A 27,356-nucleotide genomic window follows, 5' to 3' on the forward strand; every position below is an offset into this window, starting at 1 on the left:
TGTAATTATGATTTTAGAAATTAAATGAGCAACTTGTGGATCATTAATCTGAAAATTTTGCGATTGGATCAGATCTGCTTACCTTTGGTAATTCACATCTCAAAAGTTTTCAGCATTTTAATCTCACTTGAGCACAAGGTGCATAGGGTGAGCTATTGTGATCACTCGCCATCTATTGTGCATCATCTGTCCATCTTTCCACACTTCTCTTCAAGTAACATCTCTGAAAGTAATTGATGGATGTTGATGAAACTTTGCCTGGAAGTACTCCAATGATCCTCTCCTAAAATTATTCTAAGAATTTCACTCAAGGCAAAACTCTGGATACCTTGGCAAAGGAAAAGAAATTATCCAAAACTCCACAGCCCAGAGCTGAGATATTTGGTATGTGATGATGTCTATTGGTCCTCTACCAATTTTGTTTAAAACATACCCCAAGAGTCAAAACTGGCTCACTTGGTTTAAATAGACTTACAAAACCTCAAATTGTAAAGTGAACCTCAATCCATGCAGTTTAAATATATGGCATTTAGCATTGTGCAAGGGTCAACTTTACAATTTATTCAAATCAAGGGTCTGTAGTCAATATTAACAACATTCATGCAGGTGACACTTGTTTTAAACCTTGAAAATGCAAATATGATCACATGTTGTGTACTGTTACACCATTGAGAGTATAAAATCATGAACATTTGCCTATTATATATATCATATATACATTAAAACCACCAATTGACTTATTAGCTGCAGGTATCCGTTTGAGTTAGGTATACCATACAGGGCCATCATAGCCCTCTTGTTAATTTTTTGTTAGCTTCCAAGAACAGCTATACTATTTTGCAGCACCTTCAAACTGTTTGAAGGACACAACTTTTCTGCAACACATGTTAGTGTTTTATAAATGACTACTTGAAAGTCTACTTAAAAGTTAAAAGTAAGAGCACTGGAAGCATTGAGCAAAACTCAGAAAGGCCCACACACTGCGTAGCAGCCCCTCCCAAGAAAAAAAAGAATCTGTAAGGCAAAGATATAGACAGTGGAATACTTCAAATATCCAACAACGAGATACATTTTAGTTATTTCAAAACAATTTGAAAAACCATGGGAAATTGGGGTTTTGTAAAAAGGACTGATAGGGCATTAAAAATTGGAGGGAAAGGGAGTTAACAATTCCTTGTTGTAAATGAGGCTAAACATTATTAGTTTTGTTGTCATACATGTACCTGTGATTATCATCAGTTTTACCTTGCAGGGGGATGTTGAAGGTGCCATTCAAAAATTTGACAAGATTTTACAAAAACACCCAGAAAGTCCTAGAGCTTTGTGGGGAAAAGGTTTAGCTACAGATAAGTTAGCAGAACAGAAAAGAAGTAACAAACTGTTGGAGGAAGCCATCAAACTTCTGGACTCGGCATTAAGGTAATTTAAAACTAGTGCTTTAAATAGGGATAGCTGCTGTTGGTTTGAAACCACCACTTGGATATAAAAGCCATCAGACTGGCTTATGGACTTATGTAGGATTCTGCAGAGCTCCAGATAAGCTTTTGGTGCAATTGGGTATTTACCCATCACTTCTTGTCTGAATTGGGTATTGGAAATTTGAATTGGGTAAAAATAATATCATTACCCAGCCTTTTCAGAAGTAATTGGGTATTTGCTAAAACCAATTGTGTATTTTACCAATCTCGCACTAACAATTGAGTATTTTTGCTTACAGTATACATGGTATATATCATTAGACAGGATTGACTAAGTACCTAAGTACTTTAATGGCGCCCTTCAATGTTTAATACAAAAATGTATTTAAAACTGTAATGAATGTTCCATACTGTTGTTTTCTTTTTCACTTTTAATGCAGTCGGAGATCAGTTCATCCACAGTATCCCGAACGATGTGGTCACCGCAATATGCATTCTCCTAAAAGATATCATCCCGTATTGGTGACACTACATTGTCACAAACAGATAACTGTCATTGTTGAACAGCAAAATACCTCACTAATTTGTTTGTTTGTGCTGCAACAATGTTTTTTCTGCGACCTCTTTTACATTTTATCGGCGTAAAATTGTTTACAAAGCTTCCAAATAACTCCGATTAGCCAATTGAATGGTCCTGTGATTTTTCCGATAAATTGCAACCAGTTCTGCGGTAATGTATAACCAGTCAGTTAAATCTAGCGTTAAAGTCTCGTACTCATTCTAGTAATAAGGAAAATGCGATACCAAACGATTTTTTACGAATAGGGTATTAGGAATTTAACTTGCGTTTCAGTACGCACACTGTATGAATTCAATTGGGTTTTCTGCAATTTTAATTGCGTAAATACGCAAATACGCAGCTTATCTGGAGCTCTGATTCTGTATAGGTACCCACTGGACATGGATGTCTGAGGTAATGCCAGGAGTAACTTGGTATCCCCAACATTAAAAGCTTGTTACCTTTATGTTGATTTTACTTTATATCAAACGTGACAAACAATATTAATTGAAATATGTTTTAATAAAATTATTTAGGAAAGTGAGATGAGGAGTAAGTGATTCATAATCATTACCTGAACCATTGGGCTTCATATGCCCTGCTTTATATAACATAAAAGGTTAGAAAAACTACCAGCCTTGCAGTTACACAGTAAGTTTATTCTGTGAATGTTTTGTTTCCATTTCAGGGCGTCAGACACTCCGGAGCAGCTACTTCTGCAAATAGCAACAAAACTCGCACACAGACAGGCTTTCAGAGGTTTGAATAAATTATTTACCCTTATCATGCTGAACACCATTGATTCTGCCTTTGCGACCAGTGTTGATCATGATCAGCCTGCACATTTTTGCAGTCTGATCATGATCTGCACTGTTCACCATTCAGTCAGTATCTTTTTGGTAAGCTCCCCTTTTAACAGTTAATGATACTGTCCAAATTGAAAGATGGACAAGTTCATTTTATAAATTTTGCAGGATATGGGTTAATTTTCATAACATTTTTTTTTATGTCATGGTAATTACATACATAGACAAGTTAAACAATTAGATGAAGGTATTGACAAGTACAGTCTAACCTGATTACAGCGGTCAGTGAAGGGACAGACTGAAAGTAACCACTATAAACAGGTGAATACTGTATCCAATTTATTGGTGTAGGACATCAAGACTGGTTTAAAACTTAATTAATATGTTTACTATGTACTGCATAGTATGTACATAAGTGTATTATTTGTAGAAGTTTCTACTGAAAACAAGAGCTGTCTCCATAGGATGACACATGCCCCCGATGGCACTTTGAATGAATAGTTATGGCCGATGTTAGAGTTTAGGACCTTTGACCTACGGAGCTCGGTCTTGCGCGCGACACAGTGTCGTACTGTGTCACACATTCATGCATAGTTATTTTAAAATCCATGCATGAATGACAAAGATATGGACCGGACATGCCCATCAATGCACTATCATGAAAAATGATCTTTAACGTCTAAGTGTGACCTTGACCTTTGAGCTACGGACCTGGGTCTTGCATTTGACACGTCGTCTTACTGTGGTACACATTCATGCCAAGTTATTTGAAAATCCATCCATCGATGACAAAGATATGGACCGGACACGCCCATCAATGCACTATCCTTTAACATCTAAGTGTGACCTTGACCTTTGAGCTACGAACCTGGGTCTTGCGCATGACACGTCGTCTTACTGTGGTACACATTGATGCCAAGTTATTTGAAAATCCATCCATCGATGACAAAGATATGGACCGGACACGCCCATCAATGCACTATCCTTTAACATCTAAGTGTGACCTTGACCTTTGAGCTACGGACCTGGGTCTTGCGCACTGCACGTCGTCTTACTGTGGTACACATTCATGCCAAGTTATTTGAAAATCCATCCATCGATGACAAAGATATGGACCGGACACGCCCATCAATGCACTATCCTTTAACGTCTAAGTGTGACCTTGACCTTTGAGCTACGGACCAGGGTCTTGCGCACTGCACGTCGTCTTACTGTGGTACACATTCGTGCCAAGTTATTTGAAAATCCATCCATCGATGACAAAGATATGGACCGGACACGAAAATTGCGGACAGACCGACAGACTGACAGACCGACAGACAGACAGACGGTTCAAAACTATATGCCTCCCTTCGGGGGCATAAAAAAAGTTGTATTTATCTGCTTTTTACAACCTTGTAAGATTGCATATTATGTGATAAAATACAAAAATTATACAGTAAGAAGGTTTTTTAAGTAGCAGATCTATAGGATCTTTCATTAGAAACTGTTGTAAATAAAGGTGGGTACAACTTCTAATAGATTCTGCTTGATAAGGATACAATTGGTACTGTCAGCGTTTGAAAGCTTTAGCAGTGAGATGACAGGCTAGGAAAAGTTTTTGTCAGAAATCTCTTCTTTTTTTTTCTCAGTTTTCTCATAAGTACTATTTTGCTCTAATGAACTTTTATTTCTTGGAAGTTACAATATGCTAAATATTCATGAACAAGACTGATCCTGGTTGGAGAGGAATATTGTTTATGACCTTTACTAGAAGACAGTATTCTAAAGTTATTTGTCCTCCACATCTTATGTTGTGAAGTTGTCAATAACTTGTGGAGAACATGTCAGTAAGGGAAGAATCCAGGAACACTTGTTAAAGAAATTGATTTTTGTTACTTACCTGAAATAATAATATTCAGCAAAAGCTGTCAAACAAGCAAATTAATGTTTATGTAAAAACTTTATACAGTCAAACTTCATTCACTCGAATTTGACGGTACCAGCAAAACTTGTTCAAGTAATCGGTAGTTCGAGCTATCGAACAAAAATAATTAAACAGGGATATTGCCAGGACCCAACGACAAGTTTGAGCAAAAGGTGGTGTACAAATTTGTATAATTTTACTGAAATAGATAAAGCGAAGAACTAACTCCAGAAATATACTTTTTACTTCAAAACTAATTTTACTGATGATTTTTAAAGGTTGGAATCATAAAGAAGCTCAGACATGGAAGTATTTGATCCAGAAGTATCCAGACAATCTGGAGTTCCGCAGGAAATTGGGAGTGAGCTACATGATGATGGGAAAGACGGAAGAAGCTCGGAAAGTGTTTACAGCAGTAAGTTTATTTTTCACTTACTTGTAACATATGGTGAAGCTCAGTAAGTAGAGCCTAAGACATTGAATTAATAGAAGAGATGTTTACTTCGTGATTGAGGCGGGTGTTTAATGAAGAAAATAGGTCTGAAGTTGTTACTACCTCTCATGTTTGGAAGTTGTCAGTATTTGCCAGTTATTTCAGTGCTAGTACATAATGCAGGACCACAAGGTATAGCTGTATTATAGCAGGAAACCCAGTATGACTCTAATCTTTATTTTTATTTCCAGCCTAAATTAATTGATGTCTAAGCAGACTAGATACAGCTTTTGAAATCATCAAAAGTGCTGCCTGTATTACATAGTATTCACAGTTTTGTTTTTGCCTGTTGTAAAGATGTTGCATTATATTTGAAAAGTTAGGGAAGAATAGCATTAAATTTCTACTGACTCCTTCAAATTACAAAAAAAGTGTTTACTATTAGTCTGTTTCATGTACAACTCACAGATCCCTGGCTCAGATGTCAAGGTCACACTTTGAAGGTTAGCATGATCTTAATAGGTTTTTTTGTGTCTGTTCTATAACTACATTATCCACCAAGGTTTTTTTAATGTTTCTTGTCACAGCTGTTCCCCTTAATAAAGTGTGTGGTGTACAAATCCCAGACTCCTAACTTAAAAGCAAGGTCACACTTAAGAGTTGAAAAATTTAGGTCATTTTTCTTGTCTCTCATATGATTTTCCCTGCACGGATTTGTATTCAAATAACTTTTCACAAACATTCACGATAAAAAGAAGATTATTATGTTTTGCACATTAACTCTCTCATCATCATGGGTGTAAAATTCCACTCGCCCGCTCGCATTTGCGAGTTAAAGTCTGGATAGGACGAGTGGACCTCGCTGTGTACTCGACCAGTCGGGCGAGTGCTTTTTAAGCCGTAAATTTACCAAAATTCAGCAACAATTGTTTTGAATACATCGCTAAAAATGATAACAAATTTACATCGGTAGACGCTTTAAAATTGAATTGCTTACCGATAATGATTGCAAACTAGACTGTGATACCGAAACCCAGTCAAGATAAACTTATTTATCTGAGTTAATGTTATTATCATCACCGTTTATTTTCCCGTACAAAAGCAAAAGCATGACAAACCAACATCTGTAGTTTATTATGAGAGTGACTATTCACTAAGGGCGAGTAGATTTACTGGCTACTAGTCCTGCAGGGCCAGTGGTGTGAAAATTTTTACACCCCTGAAGCTATCAAGGAATTTTAATGTAACTTGGTAAAAATGATTCTCAATAGTGGTTTTGACATGTCATGCGCAACAACCATATCCCTAGCTCAAAGGATCAAGGTCATACTTGGAACTTGAAGATTTTACGTGATTTTGTTTTGGAAGTTTGTAACTTTTTTATGCATGCATGGATTTTCAAATAACTTGGCATATGCATTCAGGGTAACAATGTTCTTTTAATATTATGAAGTATTTATATTACATTTCTCTCTACTTTCCCACTATTTGAAAATGAAATACAAAAATATTTATTTTAAGTAATGTTTAAAAGCTGTTAGCAATTTGTAAATTCAAACCCAAATGGTTTTTTTTTGCATTGTAACAATATACTGTATAGCAGAATATGACTGCACATATAAAGGTGTAACATTGATTTAATGTCAGATATCAGAATTCTTTGACAGTGTCACCTGAAGCAGGGAGCAGTTTATAATATGTTGTAATTGGATATAGGGAGGTTACCTGTAGTTGTATTTGGAAATCTGTGTGTGCTGACAGAAGTACTTTTAAATGGCCATACAACGTACTTTTCAAAATTTTAGATTGCTCAGTGAATAAAACACTTTTATTTAAGAAATAATTTATAGCAAAAGAGTTCTTTAACACTATTTATGCACGATGGGCGGTTATATGCCGGGCGTAATAATTTCATGTGGGCGCAGCCCTCGTGAAATTATTTGTACGACGTATTACCGCCCGAGTGTATAAATAGTGTTGAAACACTCTTTTGCTATAAATTATTTCGATTCTAATATGTCCCTAATCTAAAACAGTAGATAAAATATAGTAGCGCTCTTTCTTTGTCACAACAAAAACATTGACGTCACCACACGTTAACGTGACGTCATTCTAGCGTAAGAGTGTTTTAACAGAGAAAAGCATTTTAGAATAAATAGTATAACGACTAGATTACCTCCCTTTACTATGTCTAAACTTGTAAAATCTTCCATAGAGAAGATTTCAAACTATGAAATTCAACTTTGATAATAAATTTACCTCTTATGAAAATATAATTTGTTGTAAATAAAAAAATAAAAGTTGTTTTTGTTTATTGTATAGATTCTCGAGAAGTCACCAGATGATGGATTTGCATTGGTTCATTTAGGTTTCATTCTGAAAACTGCTGATTTGAACTACAAGAAGGCTATCCCAATGCTACAGAAAGGAATTGATACAGAAGATCAAGGAACCAAAGATGGGCGATTCTTTTATCACCTTGGTGACGCGTACCTGCGTGTAGGACAGACTGATAAGGTATATTTGATAACCAGAATGTTATAGAATTTTTTATAGTAAGAGAGTAGAAAACCAGGGACATATATCAAGAAGGTAAAGCCATGTTCTTAGAAAGCTGCCCTTAAATGTAAAACACTATGTAGTATAAGTATGATCGTGTACATGATGGATTGGTACCGAGAATATATAAACAAAGTAAAGCAGATAGATAGTACTTAAGGACAAAGCAAATACATTGTACCTAAAGGAACAAGGCACCACCTTGAGAAGGGTTGGTAAGAAAAAACATGAGTGGAATTCAAACTGGTAAATTAACCTTTAGCCTGCTGGTGGCAAATGATTCTGCCTTTGTGAGCAGTGCAGACCAAGATTAGCCTGCACTTCCATGCTGATCGTGGTCTGCACTGTTTGCTTTCAGTCAGTAAATTTCCAGTGAACACCCCTTTGATAAACATCTGGTACTGCTCAAATTGTATGATAGAAAAGTCCACTTTGGAAATTTAGCAGGGTAAAGCTTAAGCACATATCCTCACTCGTAATCTCCTTGATGTTTTTCATCTATTCTAAATTCTGTAGTAATTGCAGTTGATAAATGGACATCTGCATGGCAGCCACTCAGTTAAAAATAGTGGTTCAAGTTAACTTGAATGAACATTTCACAATCATTAGATAGTTCAGTAAGGACCTTTGCTTTATAAATAGAAAACCTTAAAAGCTGTTCATGAAATCTAGAAATATAAGTCGTGGTGTAAGGTTGATTTTCAAAGTTTAGCTGCATTTGCCTTACAAACTATGTGTATCAGGCTTTTGAATTCTGTTCTAATGCATTCAGGGTCCTAATTAAAAAATTGTTTGTTTGCGGTAACACGACCTAAAGTTTTTTTGTGTGTGTAGATAGGTAGGGAATTATTTTTGCATTTAATCATATAGGGGGGAAAATATTATCATTGGGCTGGCCATTAAAAAAAAAGTGGGGTCGCGGCAATTTTCACGGGTAGGTCGTGTTAATGCAAACAAATGTTGTTATTCTTTAATGATAGCCCTGGAAGACTGATTTTCTGCATTATAATTATGTCTCCCCCAGGAGACATATTGTTTTTGCCCTGTCCGTCCGTCTGTCCGTCCGTCCGTCCTTCCGTCTGTCCTTCCGTCCGTCCGTCCGTACATCACACTTCATTTCCGAGCAATAACTGAAGAACCATTTGACCTAGAACCTTCAAACTTCATAGGGTTGTAGGGCTGCTGGAGTAGACGAACCCTATTGTTTTTGGGGTCACTCCGTCAAAGGTCAAGGTCACAGGGGCCCGAACATTGAAAACCATTTCCGATCAATAACTAGAGAACCACTTGACCCAGAATGTTGAAACTTCATAGGATGATTGTTCATAAAGACTAGATGACCCCTATTGATTTTGGGGTCACTCCATCAAAGGTCAAGGTCACAGGGGCCTGAACATGGAAAACCATTTTCAATCAATAACTAGAGAACCACTTGACCCAGAATGTTGAAACTTCATAGGATGATTGTACATGCAAAGTAGATGACCCCTATTGATTTTGGGGTCACTCTGTCAAAGGTCAAGGTCACAGGGGCCTGAACATGGAAAACCTTTTCCGATGAATAACTAGAGAACCACTTGACCCAGAATGTTGAAACTTCATAGGATGATTGGTCATGAAGAGTAGATGACCCCTTTTGATTTTGGGGTTACTCCATCAAAGGTCAAGGTCACAGGGGCCTGAACATGGAAAGCCATTTCTGATCAATAACTAGAGAACCACTTGACAGAATGTTGAAACTTCATAGGATGATTGTACATGCAAAGTAGATGACCCCTATTGATTTTGGGGTCACTCCATTAAAGGTCAAGGTCACAGGGGCCTGAACATTGAAAACCATTTCCGGTCAGTAACTTGAGAACCACTTGACCCAGAATGTTGAAACTTAATAGGATGATTGATCATGCAGAGTAGATGACCCCTAACGATTTTGGGGTCTCTGTGAAAGGTCAAGGTCACAGGGGCCTGAACATTGAAAACCATTTCCGGTCAGTAACTTGAGAACTACTTGACCCAGAATGATGAAACTTCATAGGATGATTGGTCATGCAGAGTAGATGACCCCTAACGATTTTAGGGTCACTCTGTTAAAGGTCAAGGCCACAGGGGCCTGAACATGGAAAACCATTTCCAATCAATAACTTGAGAACCTCTCGACCCAGAATGTTGAAACTTCATAGGATGATTGTTCATGCAGAGTAAATGACCCCTATTGTTTTTGGGGTCACTCCGTTAAAGGTCAAGGTCACAGGGGCCTGAACATTGATAACCAGTTCCGATCAATAACTTGAGAACCACTTGACCCAGAATGTTGAAACTTCATAGGATGATTGAACATGCAGAGTAGATGACCCCTATTGATTTTGGGGTCAGTCTATTAAAGGTCAAGGTCACAGTGGCCTGTTCATGTAAAATCATTTTTTGGAAATAACTTGAGAACCACTTGACCTACAATGTTGAAACTTAATAGGATGATTGGACATGCAGAGTAGATGACCCCTATTTATTTTGAGGTCACTTGATCAAAGGTCAAGGTCACAGAAGCCTGAACAGTGACTTGAGAACCACTAGGCCAAGAGTGTTGAAATTTAGCGGGATGATTGGACATGCCAAGTAGATGATCCCTATTGCAGCCAACCATCAGTGTCTCTTTGACTTTTGCTTCTGAACCCTATTGACTTCTTGCCTATAGGACTTTGCATTGGGGGAGACATGCGCTTTTTTACAAAAGCATTTTCTAGTTTTATTACTACATAGTATTTATAGCCTGCCCACTTAGCTCAGTAGGTAGAGCGTTGGTCTACAGATTGCGGGGTCATGAGTTCGATCCTCGGGCGGGGCGTATGTTCTCCTTGACTATTTGATAAATGACATTGTGTCTGAAATCATTAGTCCTCCACCTCTGATTCATGTGGGGAAGTTGGCAGTTACTTGCGGAGAACAGGTTTGTACTTGTACAGAATCCAGGGACACTGGTTAGGTTAACTGCTCGCCGTTACATGACTGAAATACTGTTGAAAAACGGCGTTAAATCCAAAACAAACAAACAAAACATAGTATTTATACATCTACTAGTAATTACCTATTTTGTCAGTAGTTGCATATGTTTATATGAACTTTTTGGTTACATATAATGAAGTTTATGATTTATACTGCCTTACTTTTTCCAGGCTAGAGAAGTATACAGGAGGGGAGCTGATCTTGGGTTATTTTTATCAGAATACCAGAGGTCACTGTACAACGCAAACACCCCACTTACTGGCCGGCCTTGGTGGACACCAGAACAAACTACGTATCAGAAATATCTTACTGTAAGTTAGTCCAGTAAAATTGGTTTATTTCTTTTCAAAAATAGGGGAAAACAATTACACAAAAAAAATGCCTTTTCTGGTTGCAAGATAGTAAACTTTACTAGATCATAACTGTAAAGTTTCTTGTTAAAAAAGATCACATCATTTTACAAGAAATCAAGTTTGGAGAAATTCACAAAATATTTGTCTGTTCTGTGTGGTTTTCTTTTCCAGCAGGCTGCTGTGACAATAGACGCTATGGCATAATTATTGTGATATGCAAACAGTACGTGTGTTGCATAATAAGGAACAGTTTCAGACCTTGTTGTTTAATTGGGAAATAAATTGGATCGTATTGTCATTAACTGTTAAGTTGAAATCCAAGAATTAAGACATGTAAATGACTTGGGTTATTCACTGCACAGTCGTGTAGTTACATTTTAACAGTGTGAACACAAATTTAAGTGACAATCAATTCAGTAGGTTATAAGTAAGAGAATTTACAGTTATAATGAAAACAGTTCATTTTTATGCTGACAGTGTGGAAGATCCAGGAGGCATATAGTGTTTGAATTGTCAAGCACATTTTCTAGTGTACTCAACTTCTCCTACAGTTCCCAACCTTGATATACAGTATCAATGATATGGACATGTGCATATTTTTTAGAACTTTCATGTCAGGTTATTTCGTATTTATGGCCTGTATTTCAGCTACATCAGAACATCGTGTACTCCACTCCTCCTACAGTTTCCATTCAATAGAAATGATACTTTATAGTCTAAGACTTCATAAATATGACGTGGACATGCACATATTTTATGCACTTTCAAATCTGATAATTTTTCTAGAGTTACAGCCCTGTTTTAGACTTGTTATACTGTCAAGCAATTTTAGGAGGCATGTGTCATACAGTGTTGACATCATTTTTGTTGAGAAGAGTAATTTGGTTTGAAACATTCAATGAATTTAATATAAATATGAAGAAGAATATAAAGCAGTTATTATTTTATGGAGGTATATTTTCAGATGTTAGAAAATAATTGGGAAACAATCAGGGATGAGGGTCTGGCTCAACTTGATAAGAAAACAGGTGCCTTTCTACCCGAGGAGGAAAATCTCAGGGAAACAGGAGACTGGAAACAGTTTACACTCTATCAAAGAGGTAAGGGAAACAGGAGACTGAAAACAGTTTACTCTCTGTCAAAGAGGGAAGGGAAACAGTTTATACTCTGTCGAAGAGGTAAGGGAAACAGGAGACTGGAAACAGTTTACTCTCTATCAAAGAGGTAAGGGAAACAGGAGACTGGAAACAGTTTACTCTCTATCAAAGAGGTAAGGGAAACAGGAGACTGGAAACATTTTACACTCTATCATAGAGGTAAGGGAAACAGGAGACTGGAAACAGGTTACACTCAATCAAAGAGGTAAGGGAAACAACAGACTGGAAACAGTTTACTCTCTATCAAAGAGGTAAGGGAGACTGGAAACTGTTTACTCTCTATCAAAGAGGTAAGGGAAACAGCAGACTGGAAACAGTTTTCACTCTATCAAAGAGTTAAGGGAAACAGGAGACTGGAAACAGTTTACACTCTATCAAAGAGGTAAGGGAAACAGGAGACTGGAAACAGTTTACAATCTTTATGAAAAAGATAAGGAAAACAGAAGACTGGAAACAGTTTACACTCTATCAAAGAGGTAAGGGAAACAGGAGACTGGAAACGGTTTACAATCTATATGAAAAAGGTAAGGGAAACAGGAGACTGGAACCTGTTTTCACTCTATCAAAGAGTTATGGGAAACAGGAGACTGGAAACGGTTTACACTCTATCAAAGAGTTAAGGGAAACAGGAGACTGGAAACAGTTTACACTCTATCAAAGAGGTAAGGGAAACAGGAGACTGGAAACAGTTTACAATCTATATGAAAAGGTAAGGAAAACAGAAGACTGGAAACTGTTTTCACTCTATCAAAGAGGTAAGGGAAACAGCAGACTGGAAACAGTTTTCACTCTATCAAAGAGTTAAGGGAAACTGGAGACTGGAAACAGTTTACACTCTATCAAAGAGGTAAGGGAAACAGGAGACTGGAAACAGTTTACAATCTATATGAAAAGGTAAGGAAAACAGAAGACTGGAAACAGTTTACACTCTATCAAAGAGGTAAGGGAAACAGCAGACTGGAAACAGTTTTCACTCTATCAAAGAGTTAAGGGAAACAGGAGACTGGAAACAGTTTACACTCTATAAAAGAGGTAAAGGAAACAGGAGACTGGAAACAGTTTACAATCTATATGAAAAGGTAAGGAAAACAGAAGACTGGAAACAGTTTACACTCTATCAAAGAGGTAAGGGAAACAGGAGACTGGAAACTGTTTACAATCTATATGAAAAAGGTAAGGGAAACAGAAGACTGGAAACAGTTTACAATCTATATGAAAAAGGTAAGGAAAACAGAAGACTGGAAATAGTTTACACTCTATCAATGAGGTAAGGGAAACAGGAGACTGGGAACAGTTTACACACTGTCAAAGAGGTAAGAGAAACAGGAGACTGGAAACAGTTTACACTCTGTCAAAGAGGTAAGGGAAACAGGAGACTGGAAACAGTTTACCTTCTTTCAAAAAGGTAAGGGAAACTGGAGACTGGAAACAGTTTACACTCTTTCAAAGAGGTAAGAGAAACAAGATACTGGAAACAGTTTACACTCTACCAAAGAGGTAAGGGGAAAAGGAGACTGGAAACATTTCACACTCTGTATGAAAGAGGAAAGGAAAACAGAAGACTGGAAACAGTTTACACTCTATCAAAGAGATAAGGGAAACAGGAGACTTGAAACAGTTTACACTCTGTCAAAGAGGTTAGGGAAACAGGAGACTAGAAACAGTTTACAATCTATATGAAAAAGGTAAGGAAAACAGAAGACTGGAAACAGTTTACACTCTATCAAAGAGGTAAGGGAAACAGGAGACTTGAAACAGTTTACACTCAGTCAAAGAGGTTAGGGAAACAGGAGACTGGAAACAGTTTACACTCTATCAAAGAGGTAAGGGAAACAGGAGACTGGAAACAGTTTACCTTCTTTCAAAGAGGTAAGGGAAACTGGAGACTGGAAACAGTTTACACTCTTTCAAAGAGGTAAGAGAAACGAGATACTGGAAACAGTTTACACTCTACCAAAGAGATAAGGGAAAGAGGAGACTGGAAACAGTTCACACTCTGTATGAAAGAGGAAAAGAAAACAGAAGACTGGAAACAGTTTACACTCTATCAAAGAGGTAAGGGAAACAGGAGACTTGAAACAGTTTACACTCTGTCAAAGAGGTTAGAGAAACAGGAGACTGGAAACAGTTTACACTCTTATCAAAGAGGCTAGGGAAACAGGAGACTGGAAACAGTTTACACTCTATCAAAGAGGTAAGGGAAACAGGAGACTGGAAACAGTTTACACTCTAGTAAAGAGGTAAGGAAAACAGGAGACTGTTTAGGTACACTCTGTCAAAGAGGTTAGAGAAACAGGAGACTGGAAACAGTTTACACTCTTATCAAAGAGGCTAGGGAAACAGGAGACTGGAAACAGTTTACACTCTATCAAAGAGGTAAGGGAAACAGGAGACTGGAAACAGTTTACACTCTATCAAAGAGGTAAGGAAAACAGGAGACTGGAAACAGTTTACACTCTATCAAAGAGGTAAGGGAAACAGGAGACTGGAAACAGTTTACACTCTATCAAAGAAGAAAGGAAAACAGGAGACTCAAAACAGTTTACACTCTATCAAAGAGGTAAGGGAAACAGGAGACTGGAAACAGTTTACACTCTGTGAGAGAGGTATGGGAAAAGGAGACTTGAAACTGTTTATGCTCTGTGGAAGGGATGAGGGAAAGAGGAGACTGGGAACAGTTTACACTCTGTGGAAGGGTGGAGGGAAACAGGAGACTGGGAACAGTCTACCCTCTGTCAAAAAGGTAAGGGAAACAGGAGACTGGAAATGTTAAAATTTCACACTCTGTCAAAGAGGTAAGGGAAACAGATACTGGAAACAGTTTACACTCTATGAAAGATGTAATGAAAACATGAGAGTGGAAACAGTTTATACTCTGTGGAAGGAGTAAGGGAAACAGGAGACTGGAAACAGTTTACACTCTATCAGAGATGTAATGGAAACATGAGACTGGAAACAATTTAAGAGAAACTGAACACTGGAAATATTTTACACTCTGTTGCAGCGATAAGGGAAACAGGAGACAGTTTACACTTCAGTGTATCATAGAGGTAGAGGAATCATGAGATTTGAAACAGCTTATACAATAATATAGAGGTAATGGAAACTAGTCATACTACACAAGGTCCATAACTCTTGCACCAATATGTTATGAATTACGCCCCTGTTTCACATAATTTTAGGTTCAAGTTGTGATTCACTTTTACTCTGTCTCAGTTATACCTAGATAGATTTGATTCAAACTTAACATAGTTATTCCAAATTATTAACCACATGATATGACGTATTCTGCATTTTCCCATGAATTATGTCCCTTTTGTACTTAATTAATTTATTTGATGCACTTTACCAGAAGGCGTTTCTGAATATATTTGGCACACACTTAAAATATTGCCCAGTATTTTCATCCGCATTAGAGTTATTATACAATCCAGTAACAGCTCCAATTTCCTCAGATGTGTCCAATTTTACTAACCAGCATCGAAATAGTCCAGTGTGCTCTCTCCTGTGACTGCTCTTGTACTTCTTTGATATTACCAATGAGGAGTAGAAATGAGTTACAGACTTTCAGTGTCTTAATATAAAGCACTATAAGAGTTTAGAGTGGAAAAAAAATTAAAACATTCCATCATAGAAGTAAAATAATATAGAAAAAGAGGTAAGGAAAACAATGGGAACAGTTGAAAAAGATATGGTATGGGGAGCACATGTTAAAATGATTATGTCAAGGAAAAAGATAAATCCTGGTGAAGTGAATTAGATTATGTTTGGGTTTCCCATTGCAAAATACTGGTACTAATATTTCATAGTCAAGTTTTAAAGCAGATACAGTGTGTGTCATTCAACCTCTCTAGAGTGGCACAATAGGGAGAACTAAAATTGATCTGTTGTATGCAGGCTGTTGCTTGAGAGAGGTTGAATTAGTAAAACAGGCCTGTTGGGGAGAGAAGGACAAAATTTTAATCCTTTAAGGTAGATACTTACTCTTTGGAGGTGTCGTTCAAAGTGGTTATTTCATTTTTGTTTTCAGGTCAAAAAGATGAAAATAATTGTAGAAAAGCTCCTAAAACATGTGCCTTAATTGATCAGATCCCTGAAGCAAAGGGCTGTACGAGGGGTCAGGTGAAGTTCTCTGTGATGCACCCAGGTGTTCATGTGTGGCCACATACAGGACCAACTAACTGCAGATTAAGGGCTCATCTTGGACTGAAAATTCCAGATGGTCCTAGGATTAGAGTTGGTAATGAAACCAGGTAATTTTATGACTTGAAGATAATTGTTTTGTCCAAACTTGTTTTCATTTGCTGTATGACCCAGTGAAGTTAGTGAGACACTGCTGAACAAAAAAGAAGAAACCAAGCCCTAGTGGAGTAAAACTGAATTTGGAGACCATTCTCTATATGCAGCCTTGCCATTTGTCAGTTACAAGCCAATCAGATATATGTTGTTTGAGGCTAGTCTTCAGGCTCAGCTTTATAAATAAGCCTTGCACAAAGACGTTTTAGTGACTTCAGTTTAAAAGCACTGATCCCAATGCATTCTTATGCCAAAGATTTTTTAAACAGATCTGAATTACTCAGACGAGCATAGAGTGAAATCCCATTAATTCTGTGACTTAACAGAGTTTGTTTATTGATGAAGGCACTTGTTTTGCTCAGAGTAAGTGTTTAGATGGTTGATTAATTTATCAGGGTGATACGAGTTTTTGTGGGAAAATAGTCAGTTATGATTATGTTTATTTACACTAACTGACTGATCTTTTCCCTCAAAATTTAAATGTGTTTCTCAAAAAGCCATATGATTTGCCCCTCAGCTCTGTTGAAAATTAATAACTATGGTCAGGAAGTCATGGCATTGAGCTAACTTGTAGGTAGTTCATGATTCTACTGTGATGGTCAGCAATGCCTGAAATATTTCTGGGATGGAAATCTCATGTCTTTCTCTACTATAGGATCTAAGCTTTTGGTTTGACATAATATCCAAACAGAACAAGCACAATATATGTTATTGTTTTACATGCACATTTTCTTTTCATCAGAACATGGAAGGAGGGGAAATTTATTATCATCGACGATTCATTTGAGCATGAAGTATGGCATGATGGGACAGAAGTGCGACTCATTCTCATTGTAGACTTATGGCATCCAGAAATACCTCAACATGAGAGAAGAACTTTGTCACCAATATAAGAGTCCTGGATGAATGTGGCCTACATGTGATAAATTTTAGATGCTAGTCTTTGAGATTCCAAATTATTTATGCATTTGTGATGGATTAGAGATTAATAGATAGTTTTCTGAAGGTTATAAAAGAGATTGTAAACCAGTCATAGAATTCAACATTTTCATTGGTCAATTTTAAAATTGTGCACAGAAACAATCAATCAGATGCTAACACTTTCAGACTGGTTTAGTATTCATCATCTTTGTAAAATCTGAGAGTTAAACTTGACTCATTAACAGCTAAACATCTGAAATTTAGGCTTGACTACTTAAGCCCAGAAAAGAAGTATTCTGTTTTAAATTGGCAGCTTTGTGTATTGTGTTCTCATCTGTTCCATTAGTATATTTAGCATATAAACAAAATTACACTGAATGGAAAAATGCAGTCTGGGATAAAGATCTTGCATTTCTGACTTTAAATGATTGTAAAAAATACATTTTACATCCTCGGTACATGTATATTCAGTGCCAAATCAGTTAATACCAAGGGTTTCATGTTTGTAGGGAAATTCTAAAAAGATAATACGGTATGTAGAAGCTCTGCAGTCATTATTAAGTTGTTTGTGAAACTTAAGTATGATATATTATTTTGATGGCTTTTGTCAAAAAGCTTGGTTTTTGGATAAGTCAAGAAATAATTGTAGAAAAACTTCAGAGTATAGCATACTATAGCTTTAAATTTTTATTTATAAGCTTTAATAACAAAGAATCAGGGACCAATGTAAAATTTGCTTTCAAATTGCTGATTCTATATTGGCTTTATTGTTCATTGTTGTACCATTAAAGAATAGTTGTTATTTATACATATTCAGAAAATTATGTATAGACTATTAAAGGTTAATACTTGTAAATTGCTGTATGTACTTGTAATTGTTATTAGAAGATTGAGTATATTAGTCAGCTTAGATTTTCTATTGTTAAATGTTACCTTTTAGTCCCATCATTAGGTTTTCATGTTGCAGTCTAGGGTTAGCGTACAAGATCTTTTTTTAATGTAAATGTAACTTTTGATAAAAAGCTTAGAACTTTTTTAAAACTGCAGTTGTTCTAGTCAGATATACTTTTAATGTTTTAAGTATGTCACCATATTGTTTATGTCATTGATGTGACATATGCTATAAATAGATGTTTTACACAGTTTATTTTTTACAGATGCACAAAACCAAGCTGCTGAAAGTGACTTGTTATTACTGTAAAATCATTTACTTTTGCTGGCATAGAATTTCATCACTTTAGCCAAAACCATGAATTCATTTGATTTATTTTGTTAGGTTTAACGTCACACCGACACAATTACAGGTCATAAAGCGACTTTCCAGCATTGATACTGGAGGAAGACCCCTTGTGATGAAACAATGCATGGAGGTACACCTGGGGTCTTCCTCCACCATCAAAGCTGGAATGTCACCATATGACCTATGATTGTGTAGGTGCGACATTAAACCCAACAAAATAAAAATAAAATTCATGGTTTGGCTAAAGTGACTGTTTCGTGCAGACATGACTTTGTGGATTTTAAATGTTGTAGATACAACAAACAAATGGGAAGTTTATTTCTTTGTTAGCATTAAATCATATAGACTCATGCAATAATTTATTACATGTGTTTTAGTGAATTATCGAAATGTAAAGCATAATTATTATGTCTCCCCCAGGAGACATATTGTTTTTGCCCTGTCCGTCCGTCCGTCCGTACGTCACACTTCATTTCCGAGCAATAACTGGAGAACCATTTGACCTAGAACCTTCAAACTTCATAGGGTTGTAGGGCTGCTGGAGTAGACGACCCCTATTGTTTTTGGGGTCACTCCGTCAAAGGTCAAGGTCACAGGGGCCTGAACATTGAAAACCATTTCCGATCAATAACTAGAGAACCACTTGACCCAGAATGTTGAAACTTCATAGAATGATTGGTCATGAAGAGTAGATGACCCCTATTGATTTTGGGGTCATTCCGTCAAAGGTCAAGGTCACAGGGGCCTGAACATTGAAAACCATTTCCGATCAAAAACTAGAGAACCACTTGACCCAGAATGTTGAAACTTCATAGGATGATTGGTCATGAAGAGTAGATGACCCCTATTGATTTTGGGATCACTCCGTTAAAGGTCAAGGTCACAGGGGCCTGAACATTGAAAACCATTTCCGATCAATAACTAGAGAACCACTTGACCCAGAATGTTGAAACTTCATAGGATGATTGATCATGAAGAGTAGATGACCCCTATTGATTTTGGGGTCACTCCGTCAAAGGTCAAGGTCACAGGGGCCTGAACATTGAAAACCATTTCCGATCAATAACTAGAGAACCACTTGACCCAGAATGTTGAAACTTCATAGGATGATTGTACATGCAAAGTAGATGACCCCTATCGATTTTGGGGTCACTCCATTAAAGGTCAAGGCCACAGGGGCCTGAACATTGAAAACCATTTCCGGTCAGTAACTTGAGAACCACTTGACCCAGAATGTTGAAACTTCATAGGATGATTGGTCATGCAGAGTAGATGACCCCTAAATATTTAAGGGTCACTCTGTTAAAGGTCAAGGCCACAGGGGCCTGAACATGGAAAACCATTTCCAATCAATAACTTGAGAACCTCTCGACCCAGAATGTTGAAACTTCATAGGATGATTGTTCATGCAGAGTAAATGACCCCTATTGTTTTTGGGGTCACTCCGTTAAAGGTCAAGGTCACAGGGGCCTGAACATTGATAACCAGTTCCGATGAATAATTTGAGAACCACTTAACCCAGAATGTTGAAACTTCATAGGATGATTGAACATGCAGAGTAGATGACCCCTACTGATTTTGGGGTCAGTCTATTAAAGGTCAAGGTCACAGTGGCCTGTTCATGTAAAATCATTTTTTGGAAATAACTTGAGAACCACTTGACCTACAATGTTGAAACTTAATAGGATGATTGGACATTCAGAGTAGATGACCCCTATTTATTTTGAGGTCACTTGATCAAAGGTCAAGGTCACAAGAGCCTGAACAGTGACTTGAGAACCACTAGGCCAAGAGTGTTGAAATTTAGCGGGATGACTGGACATGCCAAGTAGATGATCCCTATTGCAGCCAACCATCAGTGTCTCTTTGACTTTCGCTCCTGACCCCTATTGACTTCTTGCCTATAGGACTTTGCATTGGGGGAGACATGCGCTTTTTTACAAAAGCATTTTCTAGTTTTGTTTTAGAATTAATATTGTTTTTAGATTTTTTTTCAATTAAGGCATAATTAGTTAGTGCCATAATACAGTCAGTAAGTTAAGCATCAGTTAAGTATTGAAATGTACATGTACTTGTCCCGAACAGTATTCAGCAATATGTGTCAGAAATTCATTCTCACTCACTCACCGCAGCCTTTGATATTTAAAACTTGTTGAAAAGATGTTTTATGACAGTTTCATTGATTAGAAATTATTACAAACGTGTCAAAAATGGACTGTGTAGAAATTAAGCGAAGTAATCATTACGTTTAAGCTTAACCTTTACCCTGCTAAATTTCTACATTGGACTGGTCCATCATTCAGTTTTGACAATACTACTTATTATCTGAAGGGGTGTTCATTGAATTTTACTGACTGAACTGCGAACAGTGCAGGCTGATCTTGGTCTGCACTGGTCGCAAAGGCAGAATCACTTGCCACCAGCAGGCTAAAGGTTAAATTATTGAATTCCATCACAAATGTGAATGATTTTTAGCTTGACTATACGAAGTATAAGGAGAGCTATCCTACTCATCCGGGCATCGGCGTTGGCGTCATTCCGCATCCCCACCTTGGTTAAAGTTTTTTTACGCTTTCTCTTTTTTCTCCTTATCTCTGTAATTACTTGATGGATTTGTTTCAAACTTAAAATAGTTATTCCCCATTATCACCCACATCATATGGCACAAGGGCCATACCTCTCACACCAATATTTCATGAATTATCCCCCTTTTTACTTAGAATTTCAGGTTAAAGTTTTTATGCACTTTCACTCTATCTCAGTTATTCCTAAATGGATTTGATTCAAGCTATAAGTAGTTGTTCCACATCATATGACACAAGGCCCATAACTCTGGTACCAATATTTAATGAATTATCCCCATTTTACTTAGAATTTCATGTTTAAGTTTTTATGCACTTTCACTCTGTCTCAGTTATTACTAGATGGATTTGATTCAAGCTTAAAATAGTTGTTCCACCTTATCACCCACATCATATGACACAAGGCGCATAACATATTATGCCCCCTTTTACTTAGAATTTAAGGTTAATTTTGATGCATTTTCACTATATCTCAGTTATTACGAAATGCATTTGATTCAAACTTTAGGTAGTTGTTCCACATCATCACCCACATCATATGACACAAGGTGCATAACTCTTGCAGCAATATTTTATGAATTATGCCCCCTTTTTGCTTAGAATTATACTTATATTGTGTTTTGATACACCTTATCTTTACTTCTCTTATTACTTAATATTTTTGACACAGACTCAAGCTATTATGCAATATCTTCACCCACCATTGGAGTCATTAAAGACTCCAGTGACAGCTTCAGTTTACTCAGATGTGCCCAGTTTCACTATCCAGCATCGAAATAGTCGAGTGCGCTGTCACTTGTGACAGCTTTTGTGAATGAACCAGATACATGCTGTTTGCAGTTGCGTCGATTTTATATCAATTTTATATATTATTGTTTCCTGATTGCTTTTGTTGAGATTAAAGTCACTCTGACTCAATGTAGGTCATATAGCAACTTTTCTTGCTTTTGTTGTGGAGGGAAAACCCTAGAATTGACCTAAATTGTGTCAGTGTACCCCGTAATTCTAAACTCAACAAAAGAAAGAAAGAAATCAATAATGTTGAGCATCAATTTTGTTACATGTTTTTGTTTATTTGTTTGTTTCATTCAGATAGTTTTGCAACACGTAGGGATCTCGGCATGCTTTGCTTCAAAAGCTAACAGTGTCATGCTAAAAATAAAACTTGCTGCATCATGCAAATACAAATGCATTGATAAAGATTATGAATTCTTCTCTGGAGTATCTCCCACCACCTGCTATTTTTATCAATGCTACCAGATTAGTCCAGAGATCACTAGATAAGCGGTTCACTTGTTATAAGTTAAGTACTTGGGTGAGATGATATGACTGTAGAGAACTTTAAACCATCTCAGAGAACATGGCCGCATATAAGAATCTTGATTAGAAGCCTTGTGGTGTATCCATTAAAGTAGCTCTGCTGTCCGAATTTCGTGATGCGCCTAGCTTAAAAAGTATTAGATATAAATTGATGAAACCTGGCATGAGTCTTAATCATGATATGAACTTGCGCATCTCCTATTTTTCATCTGGCTCACCCCCTATTTCCAGAGTTATGGCCCCTGAAATAGTAAAAAATGCACATTTCCACCTTGTGACACGCCTAGCTCAAAAAGTATTTGATATAGATTCATGAAACCTTGCATGAGTCTTTATCATGATATGAACTTGCACACCTCCTATTTTTCATGAGTACGCCCCAATTTCCAGAGTTATAGCTCCTGAAATAGTCAAAAATGCACATTTTCACCTTGTGACGCGCCTAACTCAAAAAGTATTGCATATGAATTGCAGGCTGTCTAGCGTCCCTAAAATTCCTACTTTTTCCTATTTTTTTTTCAATTGGCTAAAATTCCTATTTTTTTAAAAAAATCAAAGGAAATTCCTAAAAAGGCCCTATTTTTTCACAAAGATTCCTAATTTTTTTAACTTTTTTGCAATGATCAAAAAGAGAAAATGTTTTAAATGTTGTTTAAACGTTCTTCTAATTCAGAAAAAAACGATTTAGCACAGTTCAAAACAGTGGAAAGCTAGGAGACGTCTTTTCTGTAAATAAAGCACTATTTCTGAGTTACTTTTATGTCAATCACATAAGGTAATCACATTACATGGTCTTTAAAGTCCATATTTTGATTTGAAAATTCCTAAATTTAGCCCTAAAATTTCCTTAAAATTGTACCAAATTCCTAATTTTAGCCCTATTTTTTTGTACAAATTGCCCTAAAATTAGCCCTATTTTTTTGTCGGGGTATGCTAGACAGCCTGAAATTGATTAAACCTTGCATGAGTCTTTATCATGATATGAACTTGGCACACATTCTAGTTGGAAATAGTTTGTGATAAATTTTGCCAAAAGTAAACAGCAGTATTAGAAAGTATGTAACAGAATAAAATATTGCCAAAATGTGCTATCAGAACAATGACTATGGTCTTTTATGTTTAGTGCTATATGAAACTTGCTATACAAGTTTAACTTACATAATTTTCTAAGGAAAAAATTTACTAAACTCACGTTAAATTGGTAGATGTTTTAAGCACATGTATACAGAATTTTCAGAACATGTGTCTTAAAATATAATTTCAAAAATAAGGTCGTCTTTTGTTCAAATTTGAATGCATTGCTTAAAATATGATTTGTTATTCAAAAAACTTTCATGTTTACTTTATTGATTTTTTTTTATTCCTTTTTTGCACATTCCATAAGAATTTGCTCAGACCTGGCTTAAATATTAGGTGTAGCATTTTCATAAAACTGAACTGTTTTTGTGTATGGTACATATTCAAAGCTTACTAAAACTGTTTTGTTCTAATAATATTAGCCAGAAATACATGAGGATTAATATTTCTTGCATACAGAATGGGACTTTTAAAGTGTTTTCACTGGTGCGGGCAAAACTCATCATCACTGCGGCTTGGCATTACTCATATACACATTTATTTAAAAAAAAAAGTGTTTAAAAGAAAGTTATTTGTTTCATTTTGTTTATTTCTTCTTTTATTTGTAATATACAGATGTTGGTTTTCTCATGGCACAGCTCATTTATCCTTGAGCAAAACATTCCCATCAACCAGTGAAACATTCTTATATTATATAAAATGTTACATATCTATGCATTAGCAATAATTACATTGTTTTTTTTACTTCTTTGAGCACAAATGTTTTACCAGATTCACATTGTTGTTTTGAGAAATAATGCATTTCATGTATACACTATAACCGGCAAATTTTTTTTTTAACTTTACACGTTCTGGTAATGTGCCATGACAAGTCATTTATTTCATATAAATATTTTGGATTTTATTTTCACCATTTGACTTAAAAGTAAAATAGAAGTTTTCTCCAAGCATAATACATTCTTACTGTATTTAAATTATAATTACACAAGTTCTTATCGGTCAGATAATTATTATGTACCTATGATATTGCAGGATTTTTCTTTGTTCTGTGCATACTATTAAGACAGCTACTGAAAAAAAACAGCGAGAGTGGACAAGGTGGTCCAGTGGTAACTCTGTCTGACTATGAAACCAGGACTTGTGAGTTCAAGCCCTTGCTCCTCCAACTTAAAATTACTAACACTGGGAATAAGAGAGGTGTATTGGTGCTTTACACCTGGCACGTTAAAAAAATAAGGAAGCTGCTGGTATTGGAATGTCTTCTGTATCTTGCACTATCCTTGCAACTAACATTACTAACAGTCTTTTGAAGGAGATGCCCATGGGGTTAACGGTGGCAACTATAAATATGCACGAAAAACAGCAATTCAAACTGATCATTGGATTATGTTGTGGAATTGCACTGAAAAACTGGACAAAGTAACTATATTGTGTAGCAAAAATAGCTTGTCAAACTTACTATAGAAAAGTCATATGTTTATATTTCATATCGTAAAACAGTTATGAATCTTGAGCTGTGCAATATGATGTGATATTCACCAGAAAACATAATATTGATCTATGCTGTAATAATTGTATTAAAGCTTGCAGCCTCTGTATCGTAAGGTCTCCAGTTTTAGTTTTAACTTTGTTTTAATAGCTGATGAACATGTACATATTGTATAGGAACTGTAGAGGTTATATCATTTTTATTTTTCCTCAGTCCCTAGGTGTCTGGAATATTCTACATATTGAGGTTGTATTTGATACTTAATACCATAATTTTTTTGTCATATTGTAAAAACAGATATTTTTGTGAGGTTAACATTTACCAGAATGTAAGGTGTTGATTATAAATTTTTATAAAAATATTTTTTCAGAGCCAGTTTTATAAATCCGCAAGAGTTAAGATTTCAGTCTCTATCCAGGGTGAAAATGCCAGGCTTTTGAGTTTTTGCAAAATTTCTGATTTTACTGTCTCTTTTTTTTAGAACCATTCTGGTTTTATTTATTTCACTGTGTTCTTTTTTATGTTCCTCTTCAAAGAAGAGGTCATACTGTAGTATGCTGGCGGATCTGACTGACATGGTCTATCTGCAGGCCATTTAATGTCTGACTAAATACTTGCGTGTACTGTCATCAAACTACTTAGGATGATTGTTTGTGGTACAAAGATGACACTCAGTATTTATGGGGGTCAGAGGTAAAGTAAGTTCCTTTACTTTGCATTGACTGAATTTCTAAAATTATCAAATTGCCAAAAGAATAACAAAGTTTAAAATTATCAGACTAGATTCCCAAGCTAAATTCAATCAGGGAATAATGTTTTACAGAAGGCTTTAATTTTCAGCTTTACATGTGTTGCTGTTTGTTTTGTGTTTTTGTCTTATTTCAATGATTGTATGTATGATATAAAACTATGCACAGATTGTGTACATGCTAGAAATCTTTACCTCTTAGTTGCTTGTTAATCAATGTCTTTGTCTACATGGAAATGTACCCAGAACTTATTGATATTTTTTAAGACTTTTGTCTTTAATATTTCATGACAGCGCAGGTTAGAAATCAGTATAGATATGTTCAAGATATGTCCTAATATAATAAATCAGTAAAGCATGTTTTTACTCTTTTTGTTATTTTTAGCTCACCAGAGCACAAAGTGCTCAAGATGAGCTATTGTGACTGGTCATTGTTTTGTTATTTTTAGCTCACCAGAGCACAAAGTGCTCAAGATGAGCCATTTGCCTTGTTAACATTCTACAGACCACAGTTGTAACCCAATCTTTTATGAAACTTGGTCAGAATGTTTATCTTGATGACCTCTAGGCCAAGTTCGAATCTGGGTCATGTGGGTTAAAAACTAGGTCAGTAGGCCAGAACAAAGGAAAATATTGTTAACACTTTAGAGACCACATTTTAAGTTTGAAACTCATGAAAATTGGTCAGAATGTTTGTCTTGATGACCTCTAGGTCAAGTTCGAATCTAGGTCATGTGGGATTAAAAACTACTGTTAAAGCAGAATGTTTCGCGAGTGTTTAATTTTTGCTATATTCGGGAGACCCTACATCTTGCAAAAATTAATCCTCGCGAATATTAATATCCCGAACATACTTAAAATTTCAAATTTGCGAAATTTTGACCAAGCGAAAATATGTGCTTTTACAGTTGTTCGCACGGTCAAAAAGGAAAAGCTTGTTAATGCATTTATGACCCTATTTTCATGAAACTTGGTCAGAATGTTTATCTGATCTCTAGGTCAAATTCGAATCTGGTTCATGTGGGGTCAAAAACTAGGTCACTAGACCAGATCAAAGTAAAATCGTGTTAACACTCTAGAGACCATATTCTAAGTTTGAAACTCATGAGAATTGGTCAGAATGTATGTCTTGATGATTTCTAGCTCAAGATTGAATCTGGGACGTGTGGGGTCAAAAACTAGGTCGCTCGGTCAAATTAGAGGAAAAGCTTGTAAACACTAGAGGCCACATTTATGACCCAATCTTCTTGAAACTTGGTCAGAATATTTATCTTGATGATGTTCTGGCCAAGTTCGAATCTGGGTCATGTGGGGTCAAAAACTAGGTCACTAGGCCAGATCAAAGGAATATCTTGTTAACATTCTAGAGGCCATATTTTAAGTTTGAATCTCATAAGAATTGGTCAGAATTATTGTCCTGATTAAATCTAGGTAAAGTTGATAAAGTTCGAATATGGGTCATCTGGGTACACAAAACTAGGTTGCCCAGTCA

General features: G+C 36.2%; 1 protein-coding gene across 1 annotated transcript in view; it reads left to right on the top strand.

Moving 5' to 3' along the window:
* Window positions 1-26,224, top strand: part of LOC123540156 (aspartyl/asparaginyl beta-hydroxylase-like) — a 30,591-nt gene extending 4,367 nt beyond the window's left edge. The window contains exons 4-11 of the mRNA XM_053527053.1: window positions 1,253-1,419; window positions 2,666-2,736; window positions 4,968-5,104; window positions 7,445-7,639; window positions 10,852-10,992; window positions 11,999-12,134; window positions 16,222-16,444; window positions 17,230-26,224. Of these exons, the coding sequence (XP_053383028.1) occupies window positions 1,253-1,419; window positions 2,666-2,736; window positions 4,968-5,104; window positions 7,445-7,639; window positions 10,852-10,992; window positions 11,999-12,134; window positions 16,222-16,444; window positions 17,230-17,380 (1,221 nt within the window). The 3' untranslated portion in view covers window positions 17,381-26,224. The remainder of the gene's footprint in view (window positions 1-1,252; window positions 1,420-2,665; window positions 2,737-4,967; window positions 5,105-7,444; window positions 7,640-10,851; window positions 10,993-11,998; window positions 12,135-16,221; window positions 16,445-17,229) is intronic.
* The last annotated feature ends 1,132 nt before the right edge of the window (window positions 26,225-27,356 follow it).

This window comes from Mercenaria mercenaria, chromosome 16 (assembly GCF_021730395.1).
Source record: "Mercenaria mercenaria strain notata chromosome 16, MADL_Memer_1, whole genome shotgun sequence".
NCBI classification, from domain to species: Eukaryota; Metazoa; Mollusca; class Bivalvia; order Venerida; family Veneridae; genus Mercenaria; species Mercenaria mercenaria.